The following is a 25,675-nucleotide window of genomic DNA, read 5'->3' as shown; positions in this document are numbered from 1 at the left end:
CTCTCCTCTCTCCTCTCTTCTCTCTTCTCTCTCTTCTCTTTTTTTTTTTTTTTTTTTGAGGAAGGGGTTGTTACAAATGATCAAATCGTGAGCCAAAATTATCAAAAATTTAGCAAAGATTTGTTAATTTGTCCGCGAGACCAAAGTTCGGTCGTCGAAACCACCACAGCAAAAAAGAGTTCAGTGTCGAGCCTGGGATCCAGACCGGGTGAACCTGGATCTGACCTCCAGAGTGTCAGAGTCTCCCCAGTTCACACTCGAGGTTTTATACAGTTTATTCTGCCCGAGGCAAAGATGACCAAATGTTCTTTGTGTCTCTTCACGTGCATCGCTGTTGCTTTCCATGTGCAGAGCTGGACAAAGGTCCCATCCAGGTGTGCCATTGGTGTCAATCGACTCTGGAGAAGCCATGTATTCAGATATATCAGGATGGTTATCTGGACAGATGCAATCAGCAAGGTGATAATTGCTCTTAGGTGGCTCCCCGACAACCATCAAAGCTTCTATTCTTACCTTAAGGCATTGATCATTATCTTAACTTGTGTCTGGGAACTAGTTGAATCTGAATAGGACAGCTGCTGCCAGCCAGGGTGGTCAAAAGACGTGGTTTGGATTTCACAATATTTTATACCCTGCATTAATAGCATGAATTATCCCTACCATATATTACAGGGTTCTAGACCAGCAAAAGTTGTCCAGGTTTGCACAGGGGACAGCAAAACTCTTTGAAATGAGGGAAGATTTTTTGTACAAATTACATCCATAGCCTTCTTTGTGAATTAACTAGAGTGCAGGAGAAACGCATTTGGGGAGTTAAAGAATTTTTGTCTCTGTTGTGAATGGAAAAAGTTTTCCCTGGAGCTGGTATCCTCATTTTCTACTCTACCACAAACAGCATTGAGGAAACGCATGAACCTTTGTTTTTCTTCCAGCTTTTTCTGAAACTGTCTTGGAAGTGCTCTGAGCTGCTGGATGAGGTGTAGTAGCCCTTGTGATGTTGGCATGAAAATAGATGTTGCTCTTGGAAAACACTCCTACTGCCAGGCAAGGAGAGCCTGACTGGACTGAGCTCCCACAGCCCCGTGGGAAATCTGGTTTTCAGCTGTACTTTTAAAAATGTCCTGATCCTGCCTCGTGTGACAGCAGCGTCCCTCTCTCCTGTTGCATGTCACTGCTGGACATGCTCTTCCAGCATATCTTGCCTTGAGCTTAGTCTTAAGAAGTTTGCAGTAGGGACCCTGGTGCTGACCCCAGGCAGGAATTGGTGCTGGAGATGCTCTTTGAGCATCTGGGATGGTGTTCCAGACATTGGTCCAAGTAGCTTGTCCTGAGGCAGAGCCACAGAATGGGAATTTGCCAGAAAAAGAAACAGTGTCTCTGTGGTGGAAAACAGTTGTCAGAGAGCATCAGAAGTATCCCCTTGGTCTGTGGCCTGTGTTTTCCTGGTCCCTGTGGATTTTCCAGCTGAGCTTTCAATGTTGATTTTCTCCTGGATGGTGAAGTGGGAGAGAGCATCCTTGTGTTGAGAAGTGTCTGAACTTTGAGAGGGAGTCATGGAAGCTGTTGCACTCATCTCCCCCAGATAAATCAAACTTGACCCACCTTTTGTGACTTTTTACTGGGTCCTTTAGTGATAGGGAAAGGGGCATTGGTTTCAAACTGAAAGACGATAGATTTAGACTAAATACAAGAGGAATTTTTTTACAATGAGGGTGCTGAAACAGGTTGCTTAGCAGAATGATAGATGCCCTATCCCTGGAAACATTCAGGGTCAGATTGGATGGAGCTCTGACCAACCTGGTCTAGTGAAAGGTGTCCCTGTCCATGGCAGGGGGTTGGAATGAGGTGACCATCAAAGGTTCCTTCCAACCCAAACCATGCTGTGATTGTGACCCAGTGCTAAGTTCAGGGTGGTACATAGTTTAGTTTGTTGTCCATAGTTTGTTGTAGATATGGTATTTGTCCATAGTTTGTTGTAGATATGGTATTTGTCCATATTTGTTGTCCATAGCTTGTTGTAGAAATGGTATTTGTACATAGTTTGCTGTAGAAATGGTATTTGTACATAGTTTTTGTAGATATGGTATTTTGTATGTAGTTTGTTGTCCATAGTTTGTTGTCAGATGCTGTACATAGTTTGAAGAGAAGTGCTGTCTCTGTGCTTCAAAAGTATCCCGAGTGCTTTCTGATTTGTGTTTCGACTTGACACTGAAAATCCCTCATAAGTGTGGGTGAAAGTGTGAGTCCCTGCCAGGAAAAAGAAGTAGTAAATGCTAGAGCACTTGATCTGTCCAGCCTTCCATTCTGTTCTGAAACAGATCTGCCCAAGACACAAAACCACTGCAGCTTCCCGTGCCCAAGGCAGGCTCTGCTGCCTTTGCTTGCTGTCACACAAGTGCATGACTGTGTGTGATTTTAATTGTTCACACACAAGAACATGCAAATTCCAGCTTCACCCCTGTAAATGCTTTTGCCTCTAGAGAAAAACAAAGCCACAGAGGTTAACTGTGTCTGGCAGTGTGGAGCCTGGGTCCTTGCTGATTTACATGTAGGTTTGTGGGTTAAGCTGCACATGGCAGGGCTCTCAGCACGTTTCTCTTCTGCTTCAGTACATCTGAAAACTGGCTGAGCTGGAGAACATGTGTTGCACTTTGTGGGCTGGAAGGTCTGTGCAGCACTCAGTGTGCTTCATTAAGCTGCACACAGCTTTCCACAAAGCTTTAGAATTGCAGTTGTTGGTTGCTCTGACCTCTCCTTGGCTGTCGCCCCTCAAGCGGCCGAGCTGAGCGGGGGGTGGGAATGATTTATTTTTAAAAATATGGATATTGATCTAGTACCAATATCCAGGTGTGATGGACAAAAACTCTCTAACAGTTTAGAGTTAGAAAGTGTGTGTTTATTGTACAGGTGATTACAAAGTCCTTTTATCTATACAAGTATTGAATATCCAGAACACAAATGCATATTCATCACTTTGGTACATCCCATTCCCAATATGGATATTGATCTAGTACCAATATCAAAAACTCCTTAACAGTTTAGAGTTAGAAAGTGTATGTTTATTGTGGGATAGCTCCCAAATACCACAATTTACAGGTGATTACAGAGTCCTTTTATCTATACAAGTATTGAATACCCAAAATACAAATACAGAATCATAACTTTGGTACATCCCATTCCCAGCTTCCTATGGTAATTAGTTCAAAAGCTATTAAGCATTTGTTCCTTAAAATGGGTAGGTGGTCCCTTTTGTGGGGAGGGGTCCCAAAATGAAGAAGTAAATGAAGTCTTCTTCATTCTGACCTTTCTACCTTTTCAATGCAAATCTGACAAATGAACCCTTGGTAGGACTCCCATTCCCCATCTTCAATTGGTTTCAGAACAGAGGAGGTCACAATTGTCTTATATTCCTAAAAGCTATTTATCAATTTCTATATTTTTCATTATAAACCCAGCTAACCAAACATTGTGCTGACAAGCAATTATTAGTTAACTACTAACTCATAACTTCATCAAGGCCTACCTATTTATTTTAATTAAACTCCAATAAAGCTTAACTCTAACTAAAATCTTAGCTCCTCTAAAATCTCTAAATTCCTTAAAGTTTATGTCTCAGGGAGCTCCTGGTTTCTGAGAGAACAGGAGCATTGGGGAAGATAAGAAATGAGCTGGCAGAGTAGAGCTCCATGAGAAGTTTCCTGTGATCCTTCACCTTGCACCTTTCTGAGTTGGTTCTGCCACGTGTGGTGAGCAGTTCATGTTATGGGTGACTTAACCAGACAAAAATCTGTACAGGGAAATTAGTATTTTATAATTATGAGGTGGAGCATGCAATGCTTTAAGGAGTCTCTTAAATTTACAGCTTGTTTGTTTAAGCAGCATTTGTAAGAAAACTGTATGGCAGAGGGGCTTTAATGATAAAAGTTGGGTTGGGGTAAAATGCTGTCTTTAATAATAAAATGGAGTAGAAAGTACATGATGGTTAAGGTGCCTTCCAACCCAAACCATCTGTGATTCTTTGACAGCTGCTTGTGCACCACTTCATTCTTCAGGTGGTGTTCTCTTAGTGATCTTGGATTTTATTGCCTTACTTTTGTCTTTCCTTGTCTAAACTCCATTTTCCAAGGGACTGGCTTGCAATGCTTTATATGGGGAGTCACAACTGCCTCCCCAGGATGTTCTGCATTGAGTTGGAGCCCAGCCTCAGTCCAGGTGTCCTGCAGGACTTGCTGTGTCAGTAAATGATGAGTTCTGTTCAAAACATGCAAAGCACAACTGGTGGTTGTGTCTCACAGCTTTGCTTGGTGACCATCTGGCACTCAGCTAAAATAACAGCTTTAAAAATCTGTGTAAAAATAAGACACAAAGGGTAGAGCTTCAGGCTGAGAACCATGCCAGGGTCCTCTGTGGCCTTCATTGGGGCAGCTGGGGTCTCCAGAAGGATGAGTGTTCCAGCTGAGGCTCCAGAGCAGCCTGCTCTGGTGGAATTGGAACGGGATGTCTTTAAAGACCCTTCCTGTGAAAAATGCATTTATTTTATGATTGGTTTTTTGCAATATTATATGTGTTGTGTTAGAAAGTTATGCTGTATTAATTCTCTTAAGTAGTGTGGTAAATATAGTTTTAGGTTATAACATAATGTTAAAATAGAAACTAAGTTATGTAGGATACTTTTTTTAAAGAAAGGACTCGCAGTGAGACAGCAGCCACAGGACACCTGAATCTTTCTGAGAAAAAGAATTTATTGCTCCATTATCAGGAGAAACGAACTTCTTCCTGCCTTGAAGGTGCTGTTGGGATTCAGAGGAAGAAGTTGATGATGACCAGGCAGAATCCTGTATTTAAATGGAATTTATGCATCATGTATGAGGTGTATGAATATAGAACAGGGTATTGCTTTTAAGGGTTAATCCTTTGTTAATGTGGGTCCTTTTTTGTTCTTGTGCTGCCCAGAAAAGGTACCCAGACTGTGCATAACTCTGTCTCTATTGTCTCATATTGTCCTAATTCAAATTGTCCAAATTGTTATTCCTCGAATTGTATTACTATTTTTATAACCATTTTATTACTATTAAACTTTTAAAATTTTAAAAACAAGCGACTGGCGTTTTTCACACTTCCCATCAAACCACTCAGTGATTCCATGCACACCATCTCAATTTCTGCTCCTTCCTCTGCCAGTTTTGCTGGAGGTGCTTTCATCCTCCTCACAGGTACCAGGCTCTTTGGGAGGGAATACAGAAAACACCCAGTGCAGACCTGAGGATGGAGGTCAGCAGCAGTCCGTGCCCTCAAACCACTGACAGCTGCTTTGAGGAGGAAAACCAGGACTTTGGCTGCTCCCTGAACTGATGGGGGATATAATTTCACACTTTTCTGGCTGCTCTCTGCAAACAGTGGCTGCTGCTGCTTCCTCCCATTGTGTCTGGGGTCGAACTGTCTGAGTGGCTGCATGCTCAGGCTAAGAATAGTGCAGACCCCAGGGTTTTGGCTCTGTATCCTGAATGTTGGCTTCTTTCCTGCCTGGGGCTTGGAAACAGCCTGGGAAAGGGTGTGTCCTGCAAAATAGGTTGAGATGTGTTATTGGAGACTGTACTGCTGAAAATAACACAGGGGAAGAGCTGCTGTTTCCTCCCTGGTACAGTAGCTCCAAGTCCTCTCTGGCACAGGCCAGAAATAAAGTCCTGACCCTCTTGCTAATGGGATGTGGCCCTGGATATGGGGTTTATGGCAGTCAGTTTAGTCCCCTCTTAAATGCAGGTGGCAGTATCACCAGTTTGGGGCATCTCTGACTTTATTTTTGATGGACCTTTCCCAGTCTAGGTGTATTAATGCATCTAAAAGTGCTTTTATATCAGGTTCATTTTCAGTATCCACCCCACCCCAGGCCTGCTGCTGTGCTCAGTGGGGTCTGGCTTGGATCCCTGTAAATCAAATCCCAAAAGTTCTGTCAGTTGTGTCAACGCCTCCCTCCCAAACCTCAGCTTCAGACTCCTGTGGTTGGTTGCAGTGAGATCTGTCAGGGAGGTGGTCTGGCTCTCAGCCAAGCATGTCTAACCATATCCCAGGAAGATAAGTTTCCCCCTATAATTTTGGGGAAATCCAGGGCACAGGGAATATTCCTCTGTCTGCTCTGGGGTGCCCTGACCTGCAGGGCAGCTCTGACTCTGACCCCCATTCATGGAGAAAGTTTTCCAGACTTCAAGATAGACCAGAATCCACAAAAGTGTGCAATAGATTATAGAGAGCAGTGTAGGTGTATCACTTGGTGAGAAATTGAGGTTTTGGGATTTTTAGTGTGTTGTGGATGGAAGCAAGATGGAGGGCACAGGGTGTCACCCTGGGTTTCTCCTTCATGCTTCTTCTTCCTTCTTCTCCATGGGTTTGGGTGGCATTTTGTAATTGGGCAGGAAAGTCCACATTGCAGCTCTGTGGGATCAGTTATTGGGTTAAAAGGGAAAATAATCCAGGTGTCAGTTCTTAATTGGACAGTTGAGTCTTAAAAGCCCTTGTAACAAGAGATTCTTGGCCATTTTGTGCCTTCTAATGAAAAGGTGCCCAACTCACAGCAGTGAGACTGTTTTACTGATAAGAAATAATAAACATTTGAGTCTGAACATGAACTGCCATCTCAAGTGCCTTCAATCCAGACCCAGAAAAACCCACAACTGGGACCCCCACAGAAACCTGACTTGGTAGCCTGTTTTGCTGATCAGCAGCTGGTTGATGCTGCAGCTAATTCTGATTAAATTAGGGAATTTATACCTGTGATGCTGCACAACTCTGCAGCAGATCTGCCTGAATGCAGTGTGGGGTCAATGGGGATGCAGGGAAGAACAGCATGAGGGAAAGAGCTGCTGTTGCTACTGTCCTTGTCTTAATAAATTTTTAGAATCAGAGAATTTGTTTAAAAGCAGAAGTAGGCTGTGGGACATTGACTATGACAAGCTCTGGTAATTTCACAGCATTTGTCTTTGTGTAGGGCAGCAAAGCTGTCTGTCCCCTTTCTGCTGCATCAAGAGAACAAACACCATTATGAATATTAACCTCTGTATTACTCTGGAAAAAGAGTGAGGACAGCTGTCAGTGTGCTTTTATCTTTCTGACTATTCCCAGATCTATCTTGAAAGACTCCAGCAAATGTTTTTTTTCTTCTAACTTTTCACAAGGTTCTCATTCAGTTGTCAGCTTCCACCCAGCCTGGTGGTTCTGAGGGGATTTCAAACATGTACGATCTTTATCGTCCTTGGCTGATGAGGAAGGGCTGGGAAGTGTTTTATTTCCTGCCCTCCCCTCTCTGTGCTGTGGTCAGGGGATCTCTCAGATTGTCCCTCATCTTCTTTCCCTTCTGGTTCAGCCTCACAGCTTTTTGTCTGCAGGGGTGGAGTGGGGGCTTGTGAGGGCAGAGCCTGCTGAAGGCCTCATCCCAGAGGCGCTCTGCTCATGTTTAATGGGACAGACCTGGCTCCCCTTCTCCTGGCTCCTACAGAATCTCAGTTGCTGCCATTACATTGCAAAGGTTCCATATTGGTGTCTCCTTAGTGCAAGAGTTTCATACCTCCTTGATGTTTCTCATAGACAGCTTGTCCAAGCACTGACTCTTCCTTCTTCTCCCAGCAGCCAACTGACTCCAATTCCTCTCAACCAACCCATCCAATCTTTTATAGCACTCTTCTTCTCATTGGCTACAGCTGTGGCCTGTTAAAGTCAGGCCTGCTCCTAATCTTTAATAATTAGCCCAGCTGCAACTCCTTAGGGGTAAGATTACTTTCTATACTACCTTTATTTACTTATATTCTATCCCCCTCCACGCAGTCACAGAATGGTGAGCACAGATTGGATCCAGTGCCACCTCCTGCCATGGGCAGGGACACCTCCCACTGTCCCAGGTTGTTCCAAGCCCCGTCCTGCCTGGCCTTGGGCACTTCCAGGGATCCAGGGCCTCACCACCCTCACAGGGAAGAATTTCTTCCCAAGATGTGCAATAACATTGCTTCCTTGCACATGGACACAGCTTAGAAGGGAAGCAGCATTAAAATATTCAGTACTGTGGTTGGGGACACAAATTCCTGATGCCTTCTGATCTAGAGCAGCTGCTTTCCAGTCTCATGTTCAATCTAATTAAATTTAGGTTCTCTTCCATTTTGTGCAACTCTGCGTGCAGCAAACTACATTTTAAATTTGTTTCAGGTGTTTTTATGGAGTTTGATTTGGTTATAGGTGCTAGAACTCAAATATCACCTTTTTTTTTTTTTTTGATGCAGAGATTATTTCCCTTAAAGTAAATATTAAGGATGGACTGGTCTCTCTGAGCCAGGGTAGCAAACCCACCTGCAGCTGGTGGAAAACTGAGTGATTGGAAACACATTTTGAGAAGAACAGAGGAGATTTCAGCCTTTCTCCAGCTGATCCAGCTGAGCCTGTGCCTGTGCATGCCATGGCTTGTCTCTCTGCAGCATTTGGAAGAGGGGACGGAAGCTTTGCTGTTGCTGCTCATTCTCCAGAGCCCTGCTGTGCTCACTGAGCACAAAGTGCTGCTTCATGGAGGGCTCCATCATCTCCTGGAGTCTCCAGAGATGTGGTGCTGCTCCTGTGGATTTAACATCCCCCCTAACCCCGGGCCACAGCTACCAAACAACTCTGCTCCCTGTTTAAGCTCTGGTAATCTTGGCTGGATTTCTGGTTTAATTTGGAGCCAGCCTGCTGCAGCTCTGCACAGTAAATGCCCTATTAAGCAGTTAATTATTTCTCTATAATAGCAGCTTTTATCTTTAATACAACAGTTTTACTGTCTCTGATAATTACACAGTCTCAGATAACTCTCTTAAATCTAATGAGGCATGACAAGCTGTGTTCAACAAGGCACCACACCATTAACTTCTTACCTCTTACTTGTCATTTTATCACACTGAATTACTGTGTTTCTAGCCTGAGTGGCTGTGGATACATAACACGTCACTTCTCATTAAGAAAATCATGAAAATCACCCCTGGTGCTCCTGTGGTTGGGCTAGTGGTCAGCTGGCTGGCCTGAAGACTCCTCCAAAAGCTTTTTTTCAGCATTGTGCTCTTTGCCCCTATCAGCTGAGGGTTGCTTTAAACAATTCTGGCCCCTTTGGTCCATGGCTCTGATGCTTGTGGGTAGGTGAAATGAAAATTGGCTTTTGAAGGGCATCAGTGGTGATGGATCTTGTCTGAGCTGATGGCAGTCATTGCTGCAGGAATGGCTCATGGTGGGATTCCGCTGGGTGAGGGAAACTGGTGGGTTTTTTCTGGACAGGGGTAGGACAAGCTGCTGCAGCAGGGTCTGGTGGGACTTGACTGGTGCCTTGTTACTCATCACTGGCAATAACGGATCAGGTTTTAACAGTGCTGGTTTTCTGTGGATTTGAGACTGGCACCAAATCCCTGCATGTGCCTGACTAAATCCTAGGATTAGGGGAGATCACAGGACTGGGGAATGGTTTGGGGTGGAAGGGACACCTTAGAGACTGTCTTGTTCCACCCCCTGCCATGGGCAGGGACAACTCCCAGTGTCCCAGGTGGCTCCAAACCCCGTCCTGTTGCAGACATCTTTTATGAAGAATCCTTTCTTAGGATTTTTCCTCCTGAGAAGCTGAGAGGCCTCAGGAACAAAAACAATGTAAACAATGGTTATCTGCTGCTGTGGAATGCAACAGGTGCATCTGTGATTGATCTCAGGTGGTTGTTTCTAATTAATGGCCAATCACAGTCCAGCTGGCTCAGACTCTGTCCAACACACAAGCCTTTGTTATCATTCCTTAGTTTTCAATTCTTAGCTAGCCTTCTGATGAAATCCTTTCTTCTATTTTTTAGTATAGTTTTAATGTAATTTATATCATAAAATAATAAATCACCCTTCTGAAACATGGAGTCAGATCCTCATCTCTTCCCTCATCCTAAGACCCCTGTGAACACTGTCACACCATCCAACTTGGCCTTGGACACTTCCAGAGGTGGAGCAGCCACAGCTTTTCTGCGCTACCTTTTCAATGCTTCCCCATCCTCACAATAAAGAATTTCTCCCCAATCTCCCACCTAAATATCTCTTCTTTTAGTTGTACAAAGTTCCTCATTGTCGTTTCACCCTTGTATTTTCATCTATGGCTCTGTCATCTTGCCAATAAAACCAGGACAAAGCTGCACTTCTGAAATGTCAAGGCTCCTGTCAGGGAAGTCCCTGCATCCTTCCATGCTGGATCAGGAAGGCATTTCCCAGGGGAAGGAGCCCAGGCTGCCTTTGGGGTTATTATATTTGTGGGGACCCTCATGGCAGGAAGGAATGATGGATCTTACTCCATGCCTCAGAAGGCTAATTTATTATTTTATGATACTATATTATATTAAAGAATGCTGTACTAAAGAATACAGAAGGGATACTTACAGAAGGCTAAAAAGATAATAATGAAAACTCGTGACTCTTTCCACAGTCCTGACACAGCTTGGCCCTGATTGGCCAAAGAGTGAAAACAACTCACAGCAGAATCCAATGAAACAATCACCTGTGGGTAAACAATCTCCGAACACATTCCACATGAGCAAGACACAGGAGAAGCAAATGAGATAAGAATTGTTTTCACTTTTTTCCTGAGGCTTCGTATCTTCCCAGGAGACGAAATCCTGGCAAAGGGATTTTCCAGAAAATATGACTGTGACAACGCTGGTTGCTTTGCTCCAGGCCAGAGAACAAAATCATGGAATCATTCTGGCTGGAAAAGCCATCCAGGATCATCAAGTCCAACCATTAACTCAGCAGTGCCAAGCCCACCCCTAAACACAACATCTGTGTCTTCTGGACACTTCCAGGGACAGCAATGCCACCACTGCCCTGGGAAGGTCCCTTGGCTTTGTTCAGCTTTAAATTTACAAATGCTCAGGGTCCTGTGTCACTGTCATATTTTCTGAAAAATCCTCTTTGCCCAGGATTCGTCTCTTGGGAAGCTGAGAAGCCTCAGAGAAAAAGGAAAACAATATTATCTGATTTGCTTCTCCTGTGTTTTGCTGCTTTGGAATGTGGTTGGAAATTGTTTATCCAACAGGTGGTTGTTTGATTGGTTTCATGTGAATTGTTTTGATTTAATGACCAATCAGTGCCAAGCTGTGTCAGGACTCTGGAAGGAATCATGAGTTTTCATTAGTATCTTTTAGCCTTCTGAAAATATCCTTTCCGTATAATATGATATGATAACGATATAATATTATAATGTAATGTAATAATGTAATGTAATATTGTAATGTAATAATGTAATATAATAATATATAATGCTATAATATTATAGAAATATATTATATTATATTATATTATATTATATTATATTATATTATATTATATTATATTATATTATATTATATTATATTATATTATATATACCTTCTAAGAACATGGAGTCAGATTCATTCCTTCCTGCCATGAAGAACCCCAGAAAACACCACAGTCCTGCAGGGTTTTTGGGTTGCTTTTGCAGTGCAGGTGGGTGCAGGCTGCACACCTGGAGGGTTCACCTGGGTAATGGAACCTCTCTGATTCTCTTTGCAGTGAAACGATTTAAGGAGCCAAAGGCAGAGCGGCGTCCCTGGAGGATATGGTGAGATTTTTTTCATTTGAAACTTGAAAAAACTGTGTTTCTGATATTTTTTTTCTCTTATACTAACAATCTTCTATGCCCCCTGTGTATCCTGTATGACATTTAATTGTTGAATGAAATGTGCTGCTGCTTTCCCAAGGAAACTTCCATAAAGTAGCTGGTGCTCCCTAGAAATAAAATATCCTGCTTGACTCCCTCAGAAAATCTTGGTTTTTCCTCCAGGTTCTATGATACCTCCAAGCAAGCCATAGGTGCCCTCTTCATCCACTTTGCCAATGTTTTTCTGTCTGATCTCACTGAGGAGGACCCTTGCTCTCTGTAAGTACACAAGGCACTTGCCTTCATGCCCTACGCCTGTCAAGGGGAGAATTGTGTTGGGAATGGTGATGAGCAGTGGAAATGGATCCATCTGAAGCACTGCATGGGGATAAACCCTGCTGAGCTTGTTTTTGTGCTCTCTGTTGCCTTCTTTGCTGGTCCTGTTTGGGAGATTTCTAAACCAAACTCCAGAAACTAAAATTTTCTAAAATGCTGAAACTAAATTTTTATCTGCAAAGTGTCTGAAGTAAAGGTGGGACTTCTACATTTACTTCAGACCTTTGCAGATAAAAATTTAGTTTCAGCATTAACCTCATCTCATTTTGAGAAACTCTTTTAGGTTTCAAAATGCTCCTTAAAACCTTCTGGCCCATCTCCTTTTTATATTAAAAATATTACATTTATAATTTTTTTTTAATATATAATCTGCACCTTGATATGTTTCTTTAAGCAGACACAAGCTTGGCTAGGGCTGCACATAACCTCTCAAATAATGTATTGTTGTTTTTTTTTTAAACAGACAGTGTTTTAAAACAAACCCTCTCATGCTTATGCTGTGCCCTTTGGGTGTGTTGTTTATTTTTCATGTGTGTTTTATGTTTCCCTGCACTGCCTGACTTGTCATCCTGAAGCAGCTCAAAACCCTCCAGCCCTGTCCCTGTGTCCTGCCCAGAATAAACCACCAGAGCTCCATGTCTGCATGGAATGCTCTGATTTTCCAGCAGCTGGAAGCTGTAAAAAGCCAGTCTTGAGCTTTTGGATGTAGAAAAACTTAATGTTATGCATTCAAAGTGGATATCAAAAGCAGATTGCTGTTTGCAATTTCTTGGTTCAGAGGCAGAGTTCTGGAAAAGGAAATGTTCACTGCTGTAGCCCTGTGCTTGGCATTTTCTTCATCCTGTAGAAATCTGGCAGAAAATATTGCAATAATGGAAAACTGCATAAAAAACCACATTAGTCTATGTGATTTTTTTTTTTTTTTTTCTTTTTGGAGTTCATTAAATTACCAAGCCCTGGATTGGAGCTTGGACCCTGCAATCCCCAGAAGGTCCCTGCAGCTCTCCTGCCTCTGGCACTCTGCCCAGGGACCCTTCAGCATCCAGAGCTGCAGAACTCAAACCCATTGAGCCAAAATCTCCTGGCAGGGATGGGTTCAGCTCCTGGATCTGCAGTGGGACCTGAACTTGAGGTGTTTGGGACCTCAGGGCTCTTGCTGCTGAGCCAGGGCCCATCACCTCTCCCAAAACCTGCCTCTCAGTCTGTGTCTCTGCTTTTGGGAGCCTCTTGCAGCTGCTCAGAAAAATGGACTTTTTGCCTCTTCTGCTGCCAGTTTGTAGAGTAGCTGTGGTGCCCAAAAAGGTGCCATTTTCTTGTGTGAAATTCTGGGGACAGTTTGGTTCTGTTTCCTCTGAAACTTGAGATTCCTTTTTTTTTTTTTTTTTAATTAAAAAAAATACGCTGCAAGTGGAAAATCTCCTTTTTGCAGGGGGTAACTTTTAAGAAGTATTTATTGCTATATGAATAAATAAGCAGTGCCAGAGAGTTGGTGGAGCCTGTCCCTTCTCTTCTGCACAAGCTTTTAAACTAAGAAATTGCTGGTAAGGCTCAGAAAAATGCAATAAAAGAGAAAGGAAGCGAATTTGGATTGTTAAGCAGGCTTATTTAAAATCTTGGAGTTTTAAAATTCATTTCCATTATGAAATTAAAGATTTTTGAATAATACTTAAGCACACTGAAGCTGAAACCTGAATTTTTCTCTGCTCTTAGCTACCTTATTAATTTCATCCTGGATGCCACGCTGGGGATGCTGCTGATCTGGCTGGGTGTGAAAGTTGTCTCCTGGATTGTTCAGCACAAGAAATACACATACCTGGTCTTTGGGGAGTATGGTAGGTGTCACCTGCTCTGCCCACAGGGGCTTGGTGTGCTCACACCTGGGAATGGGGGCAGGAATGGCAGGAGCTGCAGTCTGGGGCTGGAATGGGAGCAGTGTTATCCCTTCTTCAGGGAGCCCCTGAGGGTGAGTTAAATGCCAAAAGCATTCTGGAAATGGGAGCAGTGTTATCCCTTCCTCAGGGGGCTCCTGAGGGTGAGTTAAATGCCAAAACCATCCTGGAAATGGGAGCAGTGTTATCCCTTCCTCAGGGGGCTCCTGAGGGTGAGTTAAATGCCAAAACCACCCTGGAAATGGGAGCAGTGTTATCCCTTCCTCAGGGGGCTCCTGAGGGTGAGTTAAATGCTAAAACCATCCTGGAAATGGGAGCAGTGTTATCCCTTCCTCAGGGGGCTCCTGAGGGTGAGTTAAATGCTAAAACCACCCTGGAAATGGGAGCTGGAATGGGAGCAGTGTTATCCCTTCCTCAGGGAGCCCCTGAGGGTGAGTTAAATGCTAAAACCATCCTGGAAATGGGAGCTGGAATGGGAGCAGTGTTATCCCTTCTTCAGGGAGCCCCTGAGGGTGAGTTAAATGCCAAAACCATCCTGGAAATGGGAGCAGTGTTATCCCTTCCTCAGGGGGCTCCTGAGGGTGAGTTAAATGCTGGAACCACCCTGGAAATGGGAGCTGGAATGGGAGCAGTGTTATCCCTTCCTCAGGGAGCCCCTGAGGGTGAGTTAAATGCTAAAACCACCCTGGAGTGAAGCAGGGGGGTGAGGAAAACCATGTTCAGGAAGCTGAACATTTCCTTGGGTGTAAAATATACCCCAGGGCATCTTTGTGGTAAATTAAGGTGTGTAAAGTTCTTTCTGGACTTCTGTGGGTTTTTACCTCCCATCTCCATTGAGAATATGGAGTTTTTCTTGCATTTGCCTTGAGCTGTTGTGGGGATCTGCCAGGCACAGTCTGACCCTAAAAGTTGAGTTTTCAAGTGTTGCCTCTTTCTCTTTAAATTCCTGCCTTGAGATGGAGAAAAAACTTCCAAAAAGCTGCTCTCAGCCAGCCCCACTAGAGGGTAGCAGTTCCCTTCCAAAAGAGCAGAGCCAGGTTGCTGGAGAAGCTGCAGGAAAAGGGAAAAATTAATGCTCAGCCTATTTTACATTACATCTGATGTACAGATGAATTCTGTCCTATTTCAGAAAATACATCTTATTCATAAAAATTGCAGTCTTGCCATTAAGATGTTAATCATGAAGTCTGTTCTGAAGTTAGTCTGGGGGGCTTTTTTTGTGTTTTTAGTAGCTGGTCTGGTATTTGAGCTGGTGAAACTTGGACCCAGCTGGGATCAGTTTGGGGACCCCAGTGCCCTGTGAATTTCCTCAGGCTCTGCAGATGGGTCATGGCAGAGGGTGAAGGGCCTGGCTGGGTTTGTGAGGCAGCAAAAGCAGCTACAGACTGGGAATGAGATGATGTGGGCAGGGCTGGCTCTCCTCAAGCCTGAGAGGGGCTTTCCAGGCTGATCTCCAGAGCAGTTTGAGCATCCTGACAGCAGGCACTGGGTGGGGGCAATACCTTCTGTATTTTCCCTTTTAGCTCCTCCTTTATAATGGATCCCTAAACTTGGATGAGACAGAAGAATATAATACAATAAATATAATACAATAAATATAATATAATAAATCATAAATTATGATTGATATAATATGTGATATGTGACATATGTGATATACATATATATACATAATATATAATATGTATATATTATATATTATATATTATATATTATATATTATATATTATATATTATATATTATATATTATCCAGATATTCTTAGTTCAGGAACTGGAGGTTTTCCCCTTTGGAGCAACAAGGACTGGAAGCCCAAGCACCTCAGGACACAGCTTCAGCTTTGTGTGCCACGTCTGCAGTTGAGCAGAAGCAAAAAACATGAAAAGTGTCTTGGCAGAGCAGGGATGAACTTCTGTTGAGCTGTAGCTGGCCCCTCATTAGGGCTGGCTTAGACCACAGAAACAGCTCAGTCCTTTGAGAAAATCTTGCTTTCATTAGTGAAAAACAAGTTTGTGCTGTTGCTTGAATTTGGTTCTTGGATTGGGGGTTAAATATCTCATCCATCAAGTACAGTTTTTGGGGCAGGTCTCTGGCCAGAGTGGCCCCAGTGGAAAATACAGGTGGGGAGACAAGTGACATGTCCAAGGCAATCCTGTGGCAGGGCTGGGGAAGGAAAACACTCCTGCCCTCATCTCTGCTGTTAAGTAACTTCCAAAACAGTTGGGAAGACGCTTGTAAACTTTGTACGGTTTGATGCAGGCTCCAGGAACATGATTCATTTGCTGGGCTAATTGCTGTACCAGACTTCTGCTCCTCAGGAGAATTGAGGGAAGCAACATAAGTCCTGCAGAGGAGAAAGCCAGGGGAGCACAAAATCCATGTTGCAAACAGCAGTCAGTGCCACTGCTGCAGCCATCAGAACAGAAGGGTTGTGATTTTGTCCAATACCCATCTTCCTGCATCAACCTGGAGGGGGAAAAAAAATAAATCTGTCACAGCTGTGTCCTTCCAGCAGCCCTGCAGCTGATGCAAAGCACTGCAGCTGTCCTTTGGTGTGGGCTGCAGCAGTTCCTGCTGCTCTCTGGTTGCTTCTCCTGCCTCCACAGCCCTGGCTGGCTCCCCCTGTGCAGCTGCAAGAGCTGCATTAATGGGGAAGTAAAGTAAAGTAAAGGGGAGGGGAAGCACCTAAATCTATGCTGCTATTTTAAGCATCCAGCTGTCCAGAATTGTTTAGAAAAATCAATTATTTCCATATTTCCAAAAAGCCAGGAACAGGCATTCTGAGATGAGCCTCTCTTGTGCCTGAGCTCCTGGCCAAACACTGCTGCAGCCAGGAATGACCTGTTTTACAGCTAGTGAGGAATCAAAGGCTCCTGTTTGCTCATGTTAATCCATCTTTTGCCCAAAAGCTCCTGATTACTCTCTGAACTGCCTCTAAGCACAGGAAACTGCATTTTGGAAAGTGCTGTCTCTTCTTAGGATGCCTCAGGATCAAAGATTGGGCAGTGTGTTCTTGGCACAGGTGGGCTTTGGGCAGTGAGGGTTGCCTTACACCTACTCAGAGCTAACAAACTCCTACCCCTGGAGGTGTTGGAGGCCAGGTTGGATGGGACCCTGAGAAACTCCCATGGCAGGGTGTGATGGTGTTCACAGGGGTCTCAGGCTGAGGGAAGAGATGAGGATTTGACTCCATGTTTCAGAAGGCTGATTTATTATTTTATGATATATATTACATTAGAGCTATACTAAAAGAATAGAAGAAAGGATTTCATCAGAAGGCTAGCTAAGAATAGAAAAAGAAAGAATGATAACAAAGGTTTGTGGCTCGGACAGAGAGTCTGAGCCAGCTGACTGTGATTGGCCACTAATTAAAAACAACCAACATGGGCCAATCACAAATTTACCTGTTACATTCCACAGCAGCAGATAACCATTGTTTACATTTTGTTCCTGAGGCCTCTCAGCTTCTCAAGAGGAAAAATCTTAAGGAAAAGATTTTTCCTAAAAGATGTCTGTGACAGCAGGGTGTTTGGAGCTAGGTGATATTTTTAATGTCCATTCCAACCCAAACCATTCTGTGATGATTCTGTGAAATTCCACAAATACACCATTGCTGTAGCAGGTTATAGGAGCTGTTCCTGTAGGGAACCATCACAGGGAGGAGAACAAAGCAGAGTTAAAGCTTCTAAAGATGTGGGAGATGGATGCCCAAGTTCTTGGAGGTGCTGTTGGGTGGGACAGACTGAGCAGGGGACGTGCTGGCTCCAGTCAGGGTGTGCAGATCAAGCCTGACTGAGCTTTGTGCCTCATCTCCAAGCTGGTCCAGCTCTCTTCTCCCTCCCCATGGCAATGAGCAGCTCCCTAGAGAACACCTTTGTATGGCTGCAGTGCCCTGACATTTTAATTGTGTTCAGTAATTCTCCAGCATAACTTTAGAAATACCCCAGTATTTGTTTTAAATAAGCAAATGCAATGAATTTGCATTGAGAGTCAGATTCCTGCAGTGTGCAAGTCAATTTTTCTAGAGGAGCATTAAGAAATGAGGGGGAGGAAAAGTGTTCTCAGTGGAAATTGTCCCTCTGGATGCCCATCTGGATGTTGACTTGTGGCTGTGGTCACTGGCTAGCTAAGCCTGATGCTTTTTTCAGTGTCTGGAAATGGAAAGGCATCCTGCTTGGAGGCCTTCAAAGTCTGTTTAGTGGCCTGTTGAACTCTGCTGGTCAAATTTAGTTCTAGGAGAACGTGCTCTGTGCCAGCTGCTGAGTTTAACTGAGGACCTGTGTAGGCTGAATCTGGCCCCGTGGTGATGCTGTGCAAAATTTCCATAACAAATATTCCCACGTCCTGGAGCAGCCAAGGGAGCTGGCTGCTAATGCCTGAGGAAATACTGCTGGAAATGGAAATAGCTCTAACCTGAGGGGCTGCCTGTCCTCAGCCTGCTGGGCTTTTCCGTCCTGGGGCCAAGAGGGAAAAGTGAGGAGAGGGCTGAGGGTCCTGCTCAGGGACTGAGTGTGTGGTTGGGTCTCTTGCTCTGAGCAGGGGTTTGAGGAGAGGAAAGTGTTTGAAAGCAGTGGAAGCTATACTGGGTGACAGGCTGGGGGTAGGAAAAGTCAATAAAAACTTCTTAGGAGACACACAAATGGTACCACCAAAACCAAGGGATCCAATTATCAGTGCCAAGTACAAAGGGCAGTGTCACAGACATATTTTCATGAAAAATCTTTTCTTTAGGATTTTTCCTCCTGAGAAGCTGAGAGGCCCAAGGAACAAAATGTAAACAATGATTATCTGCTGCTGTGGAATGCAACAGGTGCATCTGTGATTGGTCTCATAAGAGTTGTTTCTAATTAATGGCCAATCACAGTCAGCTGGCTCAGACTCTCTGTCTGAGCCACAAACCTTTGTTATCATTCCTTTCTATTCTTAGCTTAGCTACTCTTCTGATGAAACCTTTTCTTCTATTCTTTTAGTACAGTTTTAATGTAATATATATCATAAAATAATAAATCAGCCTTCTGAAACACGGAGTCAGATCCTTGTCTCTTCCCCAATTCAAGAACCCCTGTGAACACAGTCACACAGTAGGAAACAGCAGTAAACTCTGAACTGTGTGAAATGTTCACTTGCAGGGCAAACCCAGGTTTTTAGAGATGGGAATGTGATGAATCAGAGCAGCCAGGTGGGTCCAGTGAACACCCCAAGCCCTCTCTGGCATTTTCTGCACCTGAACTAAAATGATTGAACCATAGAATGGTGTGGGTTGGTGTCAGAACCCAGGAAATTCCTCTGGCTGCCCTGGAGGACTCGAGCCCCTGCCCAGGGGGCTCAGAGAGCCTGGCACAGAGCCCAAGACCCCTGTGCCTTTGATTTAGCCCTTGGAAAAAACAATTACCGACCTTATATGAAGAATTACAAGCCACAAATGGTTAAATAGCGTGATAGTGAATTTATCACAGGGTGAAAAATAGATTTTTTAGCATTTTTAGCATAGAAGTTCAAGGAGCAAGACAGAAGAATCTAAGTGTGTCCAACCTTTCTCCTTCTTCTTGGCCTCTTCTGCTCTGAATTTGGATGACAGCAACTCTGCTCCCTGCAGTTTGAATATCCACAAGGACCAAAGATCCAGAGCAGGGGTGGTGACACGGCACCCTGGGGACAGATTCCAACTGGGCACTCACTTTTCTCTGCTTCAGCAATGACCAGTGACAGGGTGTCCAGGGAAGCTGGGAATGCCCCATCCCTGGAAGTGTTCAAGGCCAGGTTGGATGGGTTTTGAACAGCCTGGTCTAGTGGGAGATGTCCCTGCTCACAGGATCCCTTCCAACCTTTCAGGTCTCTTGCTGGTCACGGTGACCCTGAGATGTGTTAGAAAGTCTCTTTTCCCAGCCCAGCAGTCAAAGAAGGAGTCAGAACTCTTCAGCTCTCAGTCTCAAGGTTGTTTATTGTATCTTATCTATAAAATTCTTTCTCTTGTCCTGCCAAGGTCTGCTCAGCAAGACAGACAAAGGCACACTGGCCACCCTCAGGGCAGTGTTATCTTTTTATACTAAAAACTACATGTACAATATTTACAATTACTTCCCAATACCTATCACCGATGTTAGCCAGTGAGCTTCTACTCTAAACCAATCTGTGAGTGCCAACATCACAGGAGAAGATGGATGCCAAGAAGAAGAAGAAGGAGAAAGGCTGGACATGCCCAGATTCCTCCATCTTGGCCCCTGAACCCCCATTCTAAAAACCCCAAAAATAAATTTTTCACCCTGTGATAAATTCACTATCACGCTATTTAACCATTTGTGGCTTGTAATTCTTCATATAAGGTCGGTAATTGTTTTTTCCAAGGGCTAAATCAAAGGCACAGGGGTCTTGGGCTCTGTGCCAGGCTCTCTGAGCCCCCTGGGCAGGGGCTCGAGTGCTCCAGGGCAGCCAGAGGAATTTCCTGGGTTCTGACACCAACCCACACCATTCTATGGTTCAATCATTTTAGTTCAGGTGCAGAAAATGCCAGAGAGGGCCTGGGGTGTTCACTGGACCCACCTGGCTGCTCTGATTCATCACATTCCCATCTCTAAAAACCTGGGTTTGCCCTGCAAGTGAACATTTCACACAGTTCAGAGTTTACTGCTGTTTCCTACCGTGTGACTGTGTTCACAGGGGTTCTTGAATTGGGGAAGAGACAAGGATCTGACTCCGTGTTTCAGAAGGCTGATTTATTATTTTATGATATATACTACATTAAAACTGTACTAAAAGAATAGAAGAAAAGGTTTCATCAGAAGAGTAGCTAAGCTAAGAATAGAAAGGAATGATAACAAAGGTTTGTGGCTCGGACAGAGAGTCTGAGCCAGCTGACTGTGATTGGCCATTAATTAGAAACAACCACATGAGACCAATCACAGATGCACCTGTTGCATTCCACAGCAGCAGATAATCATTGTTCACATTTTGTTTCTGAGGCCTCTCAGGAGGAAAAATCCTAAAGAAAAGATTTTTCATGAAAATATGTCTGTGACACTGCCCTTTGTACTTGGCACTGATAATTCCCTTGGTTTTGGTGGTACCATTTGTGTGTCTCCTAAGAAGTTTTTGTTGACTTTTTCTACCCCCAGCCTGTCACCCAGTACAGCTTCCACTGCTTTCAAACACTTTCCTCTCCTCAAACCCCCTGAACCCTCCACTTTGGCTGTGACTGAGCCTTTTTCCTACCTGCTCTGTGCACACCAGTCCCCAGAAGAGTGTAAATAAAGCTGTCTGGCAGCAACACTTGGGCTGTGCTGACAGCTTGGTGCATTCGGCAGCCTGGATTGAGGCTAATCCTGTTGTGTGCTAACAGCTCCAATTCCTCAGGCACTGCTGCTCTGCTCCCCAGCACCACTGGGGTTTGGGACACTTTTCTGTGAGGGACTCCAGGGGTTCTTGGGCTGCTCCAAGGAAGTTTTGCTGGTGCAGGGAGCACTGGGAATGCTGCTGGAGGAGAGCAGTCAGAATTCAGTGGGTGCATCCTTTGGAGCTGTGAAATACGCCAATCACTTGTTTTTAAAATTTTAAAAGTTTAATAAAATGGTTAAAAATAGTAATACAATTAAAGTAATAATAATTTAGATAATTTGAATTAGGACAAAATGGAACAATAGAAACAAAGAGTTACAGATGGTCTGGGTACCTTTTCTGGACAGCACGAGCCTGAAAAAGGACCCACATTAACAAAGGATTAACCCTTAAAAAAATAACCTGTTGCATTTTCATACACCTCATACATGGTGCATAAATTCCATTCAAACACAGGATTCTGTCTGGTCAATGTCAGCTTCTTCCTCTGAACCCCAACAGCACCTTCAAGGCAGAAAGAAGTTCATTTCTTCTGATAATGGGGCAATAAATTCTCTTTCTCTGAAAGATTCAGGTGTCCTGTGGCTGCTATCTCACTTCCAGTCCTTTCTTTAGAAAAAGTATCCTACATAGCATAGTTTCTATTTTAATATTTTTATAACCTAAAACTATATTTAACACACTACTCAAGAGAATGCATACAGCATAACTTTCTAACACAACACATATAATACTCATTTTAATATTTGTGAAAAGCCACTCATAAAACACATGCATTTTTCACAGGAGTGAAGGAGAACATTAATTTCTCCTTTCTCTTCTTTGGCCTGGAGAGCCCAAACCTGCCCCGAGCTGTGCAGAGAATGCAAAGAGCCATGGCTGTGGTGGGGAATGGCAGTGACCTGTCCCTGCAAGGGGGAAGGTGTTTGGGACAGATCTCAGTCCTGCTGCTGCTTTTTGGGCAAGCTGAGAGGATGGAGGGAAGTGCTGTCACTGTCACAGAGAGCCAGCTCACAAAGGCTGCTGTGGCTTCAGCCCTGTCCCTCCGCGGGGGACAGAGCACAGCTGACAACACACGGCAGAGGGGAAAGAGTTCAAAAGCAGGAAGGACACAACAGATGTGTGTTTGTTTTCCTGTTTTGTTTGTGCTCGGAGCTCTGATGGGTGCTGATAATGTGGGGGATCCTGGGAGAATTGGTTTGTTTTGGGGTAAAAAGGTTCACTGGACCCAGAGTGTGTGCCAAAGGCAGCCAGGCACCCCAGTCTATTGGGAGAGGCTTTTAGGAGGATCAGAGCCTCTCTGACACCAGCCTGTGCTGCTCCAACACTGCTCCCATCTCCTCCAAGACCACCCATTGTGCTGCTGCCTGCCAGAGAGCAGAGATTCCTGTCTCCAAAACCTCCACAGGCTCTGCTGGGAGTGCTTCCACATAACCTTCCTCGCTCCCTGTTCCTGCCTTCCCTCCATGCAGTTCCTGCTGCTTTGGCTCTCTGTGCTTGCTCTCCTCACCCCTGCACCCTCAGCTTCCCTCCTTCCCTCTCCTTTTGTTTGCTTCCTTCTCATGGCTTGAGCAATTAAGAATTTGGGGCACAAGGGGATCCTTGGACACTACCAGGATGCCTCTGCTTTGTAGCTGTAGCTTTGCAACAAGGCAGGCGTGTGACGGTGTTCACAGGGGTCTCAGGTTGAGGGAAGAGATGAGGATCTGACTCCATGTTTCAGAAGGCTGATTCATTATTTTATGATATATATTACATTAAAACTATACTAAAAGAATGGAAGAAAAGGTTTCATCAGAAGGCTAGCTAAGAACAGAATAGCAAAGAATGATAACAAAGGTTTGTGGCTCAGCTCTCTGTCCGAGCCAGCTGGGCTGTGATTGACCATTAATTACAAACATTTAACATGGGCCAATCACAGATGCACCTGTTGCATTCCACAGCAGCAGATAACCATTGTTTACATTTTGTTCCTTGGGCCTCTCAGCTTCTCAGGAGGAAAAATCTTAAGGAAAAGATTTTTCCTAAAAGATGTCTGCGACACAGGTGTTTTGGTATGTTGCTAACAAATGACAGAATCAGGACAAATGTACTTGAAACCCCATTTTGCAATTGCTTGGAAGCTGATCCCCACAGGGCTGGGGCTGGTTGGGCACCAGCTCTTACCAAATCCCAGCACGTGCTGCTGGGTTTTGTGGCCAGAGGTTTTTATTGGTGTGGATCAATGTGCCTTTGCAGGCTGCCGGTGTTGTTTTCCCCTGCCACATCTCAGAATTGTGCTGAAAAGTGGGGAAAAATGGCAAAAGTCTCTCAGCCTGCTGACATCTAACCACATCAAGTGTTGGCATCTCAGTGCCAACTGCACAGGCTCCCCTTGCATGGATGGAATCCCAAATTCTGGGCAGATTATGCTGGAACAAGTGCTGCCAGGGGTTATCTTTGTCTGTAAGTGGTAAGAGGAAATGCTGCAGCTTTCCTGAGCCAGATAGAGTAGCTCAGTTTTGCAGAGCTGAGATATTCTGGTGAGCCAGGGGAGGTGATAACCAGCTGGCAGGGGCTGAAGCAAGCACATGTAATAGATACAGAACCATTATTGTTGTTAGCAATACAAATATGCTTTTCCTTATTTCTTGGTGAGTGCCCTGTTGGAAACATTCATATTTAATTAGCATTGATTCTTTTTGAGTGAATTGCTTTAAAAGCTGGGGTGATGGAGCCCCTGTTTCTTGCTCAGACAGTATCACATAACCAGCCCTTCACTTCATCAGCACAATGAAATAATTCTGTTCAGCACTGACAAGTTATGCTGCTTGTAGTGAAAATGGTGACTTGAAATTTTCAAACTGTTTCTGGTAACTGTGTGGCTAAGGCTTGGCAGGGAGCACTTTGCAGATTATATTTTAATGATTTATTTGTGTTTATTTTATTTTATAGAAGAGTGTGCAGGTACTGACTGGTCCTTATAGAGAAGAGGGTCAGTGTCAAGCATGAGGCAACTTTTCTGTCTCCTCCTGTCCTCTGTCCCAGATTTAATATTCTGCTTTTCCAGGTGACCCTCCACAAGCTGCTGCCTGGATTGGCCAGTGTATCCTCTACTTGCTGATAATGGTTTTTGAGAAGACTGTGATTAGCCTTGTCCTGCTTATCCCTGGTTGGACAAAGGTAAGCAGTGTTTTTCTAGCTGTAGCTGTTGTGGTTTCTTTTTGCTTTGCCTGATTCATGGTTCCCATTATTGAAGGCCTTTAATCCTCACACTTATTGACAGCACTCTGTAATCATTAGATATTACTTAAATTTTGGGAAACATTACTTTCATAATCGTTTGGCTTCTGGTGCATTATCTTGCTAGTCAAAAGCTAATGGAATAATGTTTTAATTTTCTTTCCTATTCTTGGAAGGCTAAAAAGGGCTGGGCTGGCAGCTGAGCTCCTTCAGTTCTGCCAGAGGATTTCTATGTTATTCTGTCAAGTCAGTCCATGTTGGTGTTTTGTGATCCTGTGCTTAAACGGGGGGATTAGAGATTAATGTGAGAAGTGCTACATGAGTAGCGTGTTGTCTTTTCCTGCTCAGCTGCTTCTGTATGCCAGCAATGTTAATTGTGCTGATCAGAAGTTTATCTTTAAGAAAATAAAAAAAATAATAACCTGTGGGGTTTTTAGCCACTAACCTGTTGGCAGGTAGATGTGATGGGTGTAAAAACTTAATTCTGAGAGGTTGGAGTCCTCTTCCAGCAGGCTCTGAGGTGCCAGGCACTGTGTGTAACTTCACTGAGGAGTTGTCTCCAGCAATCTGGGAGCACTCATCTCTTCAAGGGTTGTCCTTCAAACCCAGTAGCCCACAGTGCTCACACTGGGATGTGAATTTGTCCAGCAGCACCAATCCAGATCCAGAGAAGCTGCTGGACTCCTCTCCATGATTACTGCTCATGGCCGGTGTCCTTGTTCTGCAGATGAGCTCCAGGGAGCCAAGGGAAGTCCCACCAGTTGTTGTCATGGATAGTTACACTGAAAGTCTCGTTTCTGTACAAAATCATGTGTTTGGCAGCTGGGCTGAGGGAATATTCTGTGTCATCCTTTAAGAGCTGGGCTGAAGCACAGGCTGCAGGGCTCTGGCTGCTCATATGAGAAGACAAGCAGTTTTCATCAAAGAACTTGCAACAGAGCTGTTCAAACAATGATGAAGTGTTCTAAGTAATGTTATAAATAATGTTAAAGTGTTCTAAATGTTTTCTCCTCTGCAGCTTCAGCAGATCCTCCTGGGTTACATCCCAAGCCCTCAGCTGGAGCTCGTCCTGGTGATGTTTGTTGTGCCTTTCATAGTCAATGTAAGTGGTGCCTCTGCAGTGCTGGGGGGTGGTTTGGAGATTTCAGTGCATCCTCATGGGAATGTGCACAGGGAGTGGCTGGGGACAGCCTCAAAGTGCTGGGACAGGGTGCAGGGGTGTGCCAAGAAATCTGTGTGTCACAAATCTGTC

At 44.2% G+C, this 25,675-nt stretch overlaps 1 protein-coding gene across 1 annotated transcript in view; it reads left to right on the top strand.

The window, feature by feature from the left end:
- Window positions 1–25,675, top strand: part of LOC131558057 (store-operated calcium entry regulator STIMATE-like) — a 37,286-nt gene that overhangs the window by 3,807 nt on the left and 7,804 nt on the right. The window contains exons 2-6 of the mRNA XM_058805623.1: window positions 11,557–11,605; window positions 11,828–11,923; window positions 13,691–13,812; window positions 24,251–24,363; window positions 25,442–25,525. Of these exons, the coding sequence (XP_058661606.1) occupies window positions 11,557–11,605; window positions 11,828–11,923; window positions 13,691–13,812; window positions 24,251–24,363; window positions 25,442–25,525 (464 nt within the window). The remainder of the gene's footprint in view (window positions 1–11,556; window positions 11,606–11,827; window positions 11,924–13,690; window positions 13,813–24,250; window positions 24,364–25,441; window positions 25,526–25,675) is intronic.

The sequence above is a fragment of the Ammospiza caudacuta genome, chromosome 5 (genome assembly GCF_027887145.1).
Source record: "Ammospiza caudacuta isolate bAmmCau1 chromosome 5, bAmmCau1.pri, whole genome shotgun sequence".
NCBI classification, from domain to species: Eukaryota; Metazoa; Chordata; class Aves; order Passeriformes; family Passerellidae; genus Ammospiza; species Ammospiza caudacuta.
Note: the sequence above shows the minus strand (reverse complement) of the source record. Positions and strands in the feature narration are given on the sequence as shown.